Source organism: Marmota monax, unplaced genomic scaffold (genome assembly GCF_021218885.2).
Source record: "Marmota monax isolate L192 unplaced genomic scaffold, Marmota_monax_Labrador192_F-V1.1 WCK01_AAM20220418_F8-fsc00074, whole genome shotgun sequence".
Taxonomy (NCBI): domain Eukaryota; kingdom Metazoa; phylum Chordata; class Mammalia; order Rodentia; family Sciuridae; genus Marmota; species Marmota monax.
Window position 1 is genome coordinate 9179332 of NW_026694232.1, and position 9714 is coordinate 9189045.

A 9714-nucleotide genomic window follows, 5' to 3' on the forward strand; every position below is an offset into this window, starting at 1 on the left:
ATAAAAAACATCAGCTGAAAATCCTACAACCTCCAACTGAATTATCTCAAATCAATTACTTTTTTCTACATTGGCAAAATATTCAAATTTCAAAGAGCTAAAAAGGTTCAAGTACCAAGCCTTATCTTCCTCATAATAGTTTTATGATAGAAATATTCCATTTCTTAAAAACTCCACAAATCAATCCACATTTGGAAGTTCATCACATTTTATATGAATTCAGTTTCAAATGAAAAATAAAAACATGGTTTCTTTAACTTCTAACGAAATCTGTCCTTGGCATCAATAATTCCAGCAAATTCAAGAAAGAGCTGGCTGGGCTGGGGTTATGGCTCAGTGGTAGAGTGCTTGCCTAGCACATGTGGGGTGCTGGGTTCAATCCTCAGCACCACTAAAGAAAGAAAGAAAGAAAGATGTTGTATCCATCTACAGCTTTAAAAAGAAAGAAGGAAAGAATGGGTAACTTTGGCTTTAGAAAGTGTTTGGTCAAGTAATTAAATTTATTATCTCTCAGATTTAAACCCACCCTTCTCTGTTCAACTTTGTAAGAGTGGGTTACAAACTGTGACTTCATTTCTCTCACCAGCTTGCTCATGTTAGGCTCTACCAAGAGAGGGCAATAAGGTCAGAAGAGGAAGAAGGAACTTTTACCCTAGAGCTTGTTTTCTGCAGAGGGCAATGATTGTAGTGTGTGAAGAGGTCCCAGCGGTGCCCACCAGCAGTGGCAACTCTCATAGCTCCTCAGTAAGTGGCCTCTAACCAGTTTTTTATCCACCAGAGTGGAAGCTTCATCACAGGCATCCTGTTCCTACAGCAGCCACGCCCTCTGCCTCACTGTCTTGCTGGTTATCTCTTCAGTTCCTAAATTCCTTTGTGGTTTATTCATTTCACTCAGTCACAGGGGTGATAACAGATATTGCTACTTCTGTTATAACCAGAATTTTCTTTTACATAGTAAAATAGTTCATTAAATTTTCCTGGTCAAATTACTGATGTGTTTTTTGTGTCTTGACTGCACCTTGCTAATTATGATGGCCCTCAAGCTCAAGAGTGTCTGGGTTCAATCCTGATTCTATTATTTCCTAATTCTGTAATTTCTTTGAACCCCACTTTCTTCATCTCCAAAATGAGGTTTAAAAACACTACTTCTCTCACAAAGTTGTTGTGAAGAGGCAGGTAAAGTACTTAACACAGTTACTAAAACAAAATAATGCTCAATTAACCCTAGCTATTATTTAAACAGTGGGCCACTGAAAACACAAAGGGCAGCCTGTTATCTACCTATGACTGGATACTTTTATAATCTCATTAAGCAACTGGAGGTCATAATTAAAACCTTCATCTATAACTTTTCAATCTATTCAAAGACATTCAGCTAATCATCTGTGAAGGCAAAAGTGGAACAAAAGGCACTCAGTAACTTCTACCTTCCAGTTTTTAAATTCTAAAATTTTGTCAATTCAGAGTTTACAGCCTCACACTAGTAAATAACTTACAAACTTGCTCATTTCACTTTTCCATGTTAAATATTGATGCATAATACTTTTAATACTAGTGAACCTCTCTTAGAAACAAATGATGAAAATATAATGCAAATCAAATAGGTGATAGTAATTAAACAGGTAACTCAGCAAGCCCAGAACACTACTTAACATAAATAGCCTGTTAGCCTATTTCTACTTAAACTAATCTTTGTGAGCCAGTAAAACTTTTAAATTTACATTTAAAAATTGATGACATAATTCAGTTCCTGAATCCTCACGTGCTATATCTAATTTTCTATGGTGGTTCTATACTCACCCTAATTCTGTCATGCCATCCATGAACTCCTGTTTGGAGAACTCGCACTGTGTTGCTGCTCTGAACTTCCATGCAATGATCAACACACTAATGCTGGCTGGATCAAGTGCGAGGTCATCACAGAACTGCTGTATACCATCTATTCCAATTTTATTTTCATCTTGAGGATCTTTAAAAATAACAATGCAATATCAAGTTAGTGCCATAATTTCTTGTGCTGTATTCCTAAAACTGAAAAAGGTAATACTTTATGTTCCATTCTAAAAACCAAAAGACATGAAGCAACATTACTGTTTTCTCAAAATTTAAAGCCTTTAAGGTCCCCCCCACACAGCATTATTAAAGTGTACAAGAGTATGAGTATATATGCAGATGTGCACTTAATTTTCAAGTCTCACTCATCCGTGTGAAAAATAGCCAATACCTATACACTTTCAGAAAATCAGATATTCCTACACATGGGCAAAGGATTCTATTCAGAATTATCCATATTTTGCTTAAGCAAACATTCTAAATTAACAGTGCTACATATAGAAATTCTTTTTTTCTTAATGTTCATTTTATCACAACAATCACTTCTGAGTACCAGAAAAACTATAAACTATACAATCTTTTTTTTTTTTTACTTTTATTTATTTTAATGTGGTGCTGAGGATTGAACCAAGTTCCTCACATGTGCTAAGTGCCCTACCAGTGAGCCACGATACCAGCCCTCTATCTTAATCTCAACACTATAAGGAAAATTTCTAAATAATAGAAGGAGAAAGAGGCACTCTTACACTGCCATCAAATATGACTTGCTGCCAGACAGTGATGCACATGTGTAACCCCAGAAACTAGGGAGTCTGAGGCAGGAGGATTGCAAGTTCAAAGCAATCCTCAGCAGATTAATGAGGCATTCAGCAACTCAAGTGAGGCCCTGTCTCTGATGTGGCTCAGTGGCTCAGTGCTTCTGGGTTCAATCCCCAGTACCAAAAAAAAAAAAAAAAAACAATTTGTTAACATCTTCCTAAAATGAACCTGGCAATAACTCAACAATAAAAACCATGCACATCCTTTGACTATGAAACATGAATTTTACATATCATATCTCACTTTTTTTAGAGAAATTTTGAAACTGTACACATATTTATGCATAAACACAGAAGATTCAGAAGGGATCCATACAAGGCTATTAAATACTGGTTATATCAGAAGAATAAGGAAAAGATAAACTATTATTTTTTCTTTTATTTATTCACCTATTATATGCTATTAAATGTTTTTCCCCTTGCAATGCTGAAGATCAAACCCAGGGACTGGTACATGCTAGCTAGGCAAGCACTCTATCACTGAGTTACATTCCTAGCCCTGTTTAACTTTTTTTTTTTTTTTTTTAATATTTTTTAGTTGTCAATGGACCTTTATTTTATTTATTGATTCGTGGTGCTGAGAATCAAACCCAGTGCTTCACACATGCTAGGCAAGTGCTCTGCCACTGACATACAACCCAAACCTACCCACCCCCACCCCCACCCCCGTTTAACTTTTTTAAAAGTACATATTACTTATAATTCTTTAAAAAGCTGTTCTGTAAGTTTTCTTAAAATATGGCTCAGCTGAGCTTCACAAAAAGAGGGGAAGAAAAAATGGCCCCTTGTTTTCCTTTCTCAGATTGGAAAACAGGAAAGAAAAGATGTTGCTCGGTGGTCGAGTGCCCCTGAGTTCAATCCCGAGTACCCCCACCAAAAAAAAAAAAAAAAATCTGTTAAAAAAAAAAAAAATCCAAAAGGCCAAGATGAAATTTTAGTGAAAAGAGGAAAATAATTCCTCCTCTCAGATCTCTCAAATAATTTCAAGACCTGTAGAGTTCTAAACATACCCACTCAATTTATATTCTGTGCAGTATCTGATTTCTCACAACAAGCCCAGAACTTTGGAAAACTTGGATCAAAATATTTAAAGTCACAAGCAGACACTCACCTTTATATCTATTGTATAGTTGTTCTAACTTCTTCCTGTCCAATGATCCTTTTACACTCTCTCGTATATAAAGTTCAGGATTTTGGAAAAAATTATCTGTTGCAACATCTAACTTCCAGTCATTTTGAGAAAGACAACTTACTGCTGTTTTTTCACTAGATTGTGTGAAGATCATAAACTGACGAACTTTATCCTTCTGCGATGATTTCAACTTGTTCTATTAAAACCAGAAAATAAACTGAAACTCTATGTAAAATTACATAAGACTAAGTATTTCTTTATGATTAATTATTCTTAGTAATATTTTTCCTCATAAAAAATTAAACCATTTTAACTTAAAACTTATTTTTGATAATTATTAATCAGAAAGACATTTTTTTAAATTCTGAAAAAGATAAAATTTTAAAATTCTGAAACATGAAATTTGGTAGTTTTGGGAAAAGACATTAGCACACAGGCAAAGGAAGCTCAACCACAGCATCTCTCCTATAGTGCGTCCTGAGAGCATGCATAAAAGCTCTAGAAGGGAAGTGCAGCAAATCCTAAAACACTGACCCAAAACAAAATTCCACAGGAATAAATAAAGAGTGGTGGGAGAGAAGGTGACACTATCTAGCTAATCAGTCAAATGACTCTGGGGAACAATGATTAACAGGTATTTGTTAATCAGGTATTTGCTATGGTACCATGCTCCCCCAGCACTGTGAACCTTGTTTTCTTGTCATTTTTGGCTAATAAAAGTAATAGACATTCCTACATTTCTACCAGGAACCATAAAATTGATGGCTAGAATTTCCTCATGTCTTCATCCAAATGGGAAGCATCCTTCCCACTGAGCTACTTTTTTAATAGGATTTTTCTTCTGTTTCCCCTTAAGGAATCACCACTTTGCCTTAGCAAGAGCCCAACACAGGCTTCTTGCTCTCTCCAAACAGCCCTTATGCAAACCTTCCACTTGCCCACACTGACAAAGTTTCTTTTCTCATCTGACCTGAACCTAAAACAAAGTGAGGCAGGGCAATTAGGCCCCCAACTCTTCCCAAGTAACAAGAACCATGTCTTCTCCCTCAAGACCCAGCTCAAAAATATTCTCTGTAGCTGGCCTGGTGGGTCACGCCTGTAATCTCAGCAGCTAGTGAGGCAGAGACAGGAGGATCATGAGTTCAAAGCCAGTATCAGCGAAAGGAAGGAGCTGAGCAACTCAGTGACACATTATCCCTAAATAAAATACAAAATAGGGCGGGGATGTGGCTCGGTGCCCCTGAGTTCAATCCCCAGTACCAAAAAAAATCTGTTAAAAAAAATACATTCTCTCTCCTCTTCCACCCAGACTGGTTCCCCTGTGCACCTTATACAACCTTCAGCTTCCCCACTATTACTCTTGCCCCTCCTACCCCACACCAAGTGCCAGTTCTTCTATTCTACTTATGATAAACAAAGGGGAAAAAGTACTTGAGGTAAGGCAAACATTAAGCGGTATCTTATTTTTAATCTATATTTTGTTATTATTTTATGTGATGCTGAAGATCGATCCCAATACCTCACACGTGAGAGGCAATCACTCTGCCAATGAACCACAACCCCACCCCCAAGATGTATGCTATAGTTTAAGCAACACATCTAAGAACCCCAAAATCTCTAGTACGGTCCAAACCTAGAGATTACAAATCTTTTTCTTTTTTTAAGTTGTTGATTGACCTTTACTTATTTACTTGTATGTGTAGCTGAGAATCAAACCCAGTGCTTCACACACGCTACCACTGAGCTACAACCCTAAACCGAGACAATAAATCTTTTTTTTTAATATTTATTTTTTAGTTTTAGGTGAACACAATATCTTTATTTTTTTATTTTGTTTTTTTATGTGGTGCTGAGAATCAAACCCAGTGCCTCACACATCCTAGGCAAGCGCACTAACCACTTGAGCCACATCCCCAGCCCCATCGGAGACCACAAATCTTAATCCTGTCTGGACACGTGAAAAAGAACCCAGGTTGAAGTATTTGTTCACAAAAACACCCAGATCGAACTGGGAATGTGTGACTCAGTGGTAAAGTGCCTGAGTTCAATCCCCAGTGCCACAAAAAAAAACAAAAAACCCACCCAGGTTTTTAGTAGGAATAATTCAAAAACAAAGAATTCTCACAAATCCAAGTCTCTTTATTTTTTATTTTTTTTTAGTTGTAGATGGACACAATATCTTTCATTTTATTTATTTTTATGTGATGCTGATGGAACCCAGGGTCTCGCATGTGCTAGGTGAGCGCTCTACCACTGAGCTACGACCTAAGCCCACAAATCCAAGTCTTAATCATCATTCTTCCCCCAGAACTGGGGACTGAAATGCATATTAGGCAAGTGCTCTACCACTGAGCTAACATCTAGCCCCAGTAACTTTTCCATAAAGTACACTGCTTGCTGTACATATTTATAAAGCTTTTGACAATCTCAAGAATGACTACCAAAGATATATTTCTACCCATCAGAGTAAAAATAAGACTACGCAAAATCGAATGAAAACAATTGTATCTCATGCAACATGAAATATGTTTATGATCAGTAGTCTGATCTGGCAGTCACACTCCTCTTTGTAAATATATTACTGTTTAGAATTAGATTAAAATCTCAACCTCTGTTCTCTATTAATATTAAAGACTATAAATTTATTAATTTGCTACTTTACTACTAATAATAACTACAACCTCTGGACGCCAGGTAAGTCATATCCCATTACATAACACATCTTTCAAAGATCTAGGATTCTTCCCTTTTGAAAACTCATCTTTGAGATTTATTATTCAAATTGACAATAAACTCATAAGGAAATCAAATGCCAAGGAAGATAACTTAAATTTCTGAAAGTTAGTTGGCTGAAAGTAAACAAGACAGTCATTCAGATTTCAACTTTTATTATTGAAAATTTTTTAAAACATAAACTCACTAGGTTGAGTGCTTGCCTTTCATGCACAAGGCCCTGGGTTCAATCCCCAGCACCACCAAAAAAAAAAAAAAAAACCTTTCTCCCTTGAGTCATAGGGTACACACGTTTTAATCCTCCTTTGAAGAACAGGGAAGTACCTGAGGGTCACTGTGATCAGTGACTTCTGTACAATGTTGTAGGAAATGGAGATTAACCTGGAAGTATACCAACCACAATCCATATCCTGGAAATTACTTTTTAATTAAATCTGATATAACTTCTTGCATAACTTTCCCCCATTCTCCTAAAACAATCAGGTTTATCTGAGGATTTATCACATGGTATTAAACCCAATACTCTGTTCCCTGAAGTTTTAACCACATTTGTTAAAGGGAAGGGGAAAAACAGGCCCTAAGGCTCTATAGAAAATATGAGTGGTGGGGGTGGAACAAGGATAAAAGATTGTATAACCCACACAAATAACAAAAGTAAACAAATTAATTATTTAATTTCAAGTCATATCTTATTTTTAAGTTTATGTAATGAAAACTATTTTAACTGGTTTATGTATAATTTCCTGGTATCTGTGGCAATATCAATATATTTTAAGAAAAGAGATCACAGTGACCCATTTCCAACACCATAAAGGCTAATGGATGATCCCAACAAAGAACTGGTAGTAAGGATTCCAGACAGACCAAGGGAAATGGGAAATCCTATTCCTGCAAAGTCTGATAAGTATGCTCTACTTCTGCTCATTCCTGTCAGCTTTCCCTGACTAGAATAAACATTAACACTAATTTTCATATACTCAAATTCTGTAGTCTCAGAAGTAGATTATATACACTTGCCTTCTTCTCAAGCCTATTTAGGTGGACCATAACACTCTCACACCTTTTACCAGGCCACAAAGATGTACCGGGCAAGGTGATTTTGAGAGCAGAGCATCAAAAGTTTAAATTTTTATCAACTTAAAGACAGGAAAGGGACGACTAACCAGAGAATTATTTTATAGGCAATGAGAGGGTAGACAAAAAAACTGAGATGGAAGAAAAAGCAGATAGATTTTCTCTATTTCTACTATAAACCCAGTGGGGATCTTCCCAAATACAAAAACATATGATGACTACAATGATTCAGCACTCAAATGTAGTATACGCCTTTTACTTTAATACTTTTGAAAAACAAACTTGAGTGATCATTAAATAAAACTTAAGCATTACACACTCAGTACTCAAGTGTTAAAATTACCTACATATTATCCAGTTTTCAAGGAAATGCAATAGTGTTAAGTATGAAAACTATAAAACACAGGATATATTTCAATTAAATTCTAGCAAAAAAAAAAGAAAAATGCTACATCTTGTACATAATGTTAACTCTAATTTTATCAATATTACCAAACTTAAAAATAGTACCATAGGGCTGGGGATGTGGCTCAAGCGGTAGCCCGCTCGCCTGGCATGCGTGCGGCCCGGGTTCGATCCTCAGCACCACATACAAAGATGTTGTGTCCACCGAAAACTAAAAAGTAAATATTAAAAAATTCTCTCTCTCTCTCTTTAAAAAAAAAAAAAAGTACCATAATAATAAAGTACACTTATTTGTTCATCCTTCCAAAATAAAAATGGCTGGATTATCATCACATTATTATTGTATACTAATACTTCTTCATTTTTACTCATTGTACTCAAAAAATTTAACTTGACATTTAAAGTAACAGTTTAGGGGCTGGGGATGTAGCTCAGTGGTGGAGCACATGTTCAACATGCATAAAGCCTGAGTTCAATCCCCAGTACCAATAATAATCATTTATCTGGAGGAAAAAAATTCAAATATAGCACTTTGGATGTAGCCAAGTATACAGTCAAATATAATTTACCACCAAATCTACACAGTATTGTGAACAGAAGAATGGCCCTACAGTAAATATATATATATATATAATATATATATATAAAATATATATATATATGTATATATAAAGTTTTAATAAAGTCTTCCTACTGTTAAGTATATCCCGGCACCAAAAACAATTAACAAGGAAAATTCCTAACAATTTCAAAACAGAAATCATTTTAATGAGTAAGCAATTATTTTTTAAAACAAAAAAACAAGATCCATTTGATTATTTATATTACTCTGAATTTTCATCTTCTCACCCTTAAATTTCAACTTCAGGCTGAACTCAGAAAGAAACAGATACTCATTTATAGTTTTATAAGAATTACTTTTCAAATGCAATTCCTTTTTTTTTTTTTAGTTGTAGATTCACACAATATCTTTATTTTACTTTTTTATGTGGTGCTGAAGATTGAACCCAGTACCTCACACATGCCAGGCAAGCGCTCAACCACTGAGCTACAACCCCAGCCCCTTCAAATGCAATTGTAATTATTTGATGAATCTAGTTCATAAAAGTCAATGTTTTTAACAGTGAAACATTTTTATGATCATCCGCAATTCCCAGGATAAACACCGTATGTCGACTCCTTGTGGTTATCATATAGTTAACAATTTAACTACACATGAAATTTTTAAGAACTAGTTTTAGTCTAGAAAAATCATATTTTTCATATATGATACATAGTATTCTGCAGATACAGCCAAATGTTACCAATATGCAAAAACACTCATCTACAAAAAAGGCCTTCCCACAGATTTATAGATTTCACACCAAAAGTGTAGGAAAAATCAATACAGTTAATGAAACTACCTGCTCCTAGGAAGACTTTCGCCTAGGGGCAAAGTTCTACTGCAGGAAAAGTCAGGCTAAGAATCTAAGTAGGAGTAGGTCTTCCTTCTATTTTTGCCCTCTACCTGCACAGAGAGACAACATAACATCATTAGTTAAGAATACAAACTCTCAAACTGGCAGGATTTTAATCTCACCTGTGCCTCTTAATTGCTGTGTGATTTGGGGAAAATCACTTAATCTCTGTGCCTCAATTTCTTCCTCTGTAAACAAGGTGTTAAGATTACATGAGTTAATTCAAGTTAAATGCTTAGAACTGTAATTAGCATACAGTAAG

The 9714-nt window shown here is 35.4% G+C and overlaps 1 protein-coding gene across 5 annotated transcripts in view; it reads right to left on the reverse strand.

Moving 5' to 3' along the window:
- The window catches only part of Dcun1d1 (defective in cullin neddylation 1 domain containing 1), a 42742-nt gene that overhangs the window by 26656 nt on the left and 6372 nt on the right, over nucleotides 1-9714 (reverse strand). For 2 of the 5 annotated variants that reach the window (XM_046466863.2, XM_058586211.1), the window contains exons 2-4: nucleotides 9575-9640; nucleotides 3763-3979; nucleotides 1801-1969 (exon numbers count right to left, since the gene is read on the reverse strand). In XM_046466863.2, coding sequence (XP_046322819.1) covers nucleotides 1801-1969; nucleotides 3763-3937 — 344 coding nt within the window. In that variant the 5' untranslated portion in view covers nucleotides 3938-3979; nucleotides 9575-9640. Of the gene's footprint in view, nucleotides 1-1800; nucleotides 1970-3762; nucleotides 3980-8100; nucleotides 8125-9398; nucleotides 9503-9574; nucleotides 9641-9714 lie in introns of those variants that run through there. The other 3 variants (XM_058586212.1, XM_058586210.1, XM_046466862.2) reach the window with 3 other exon arrangements.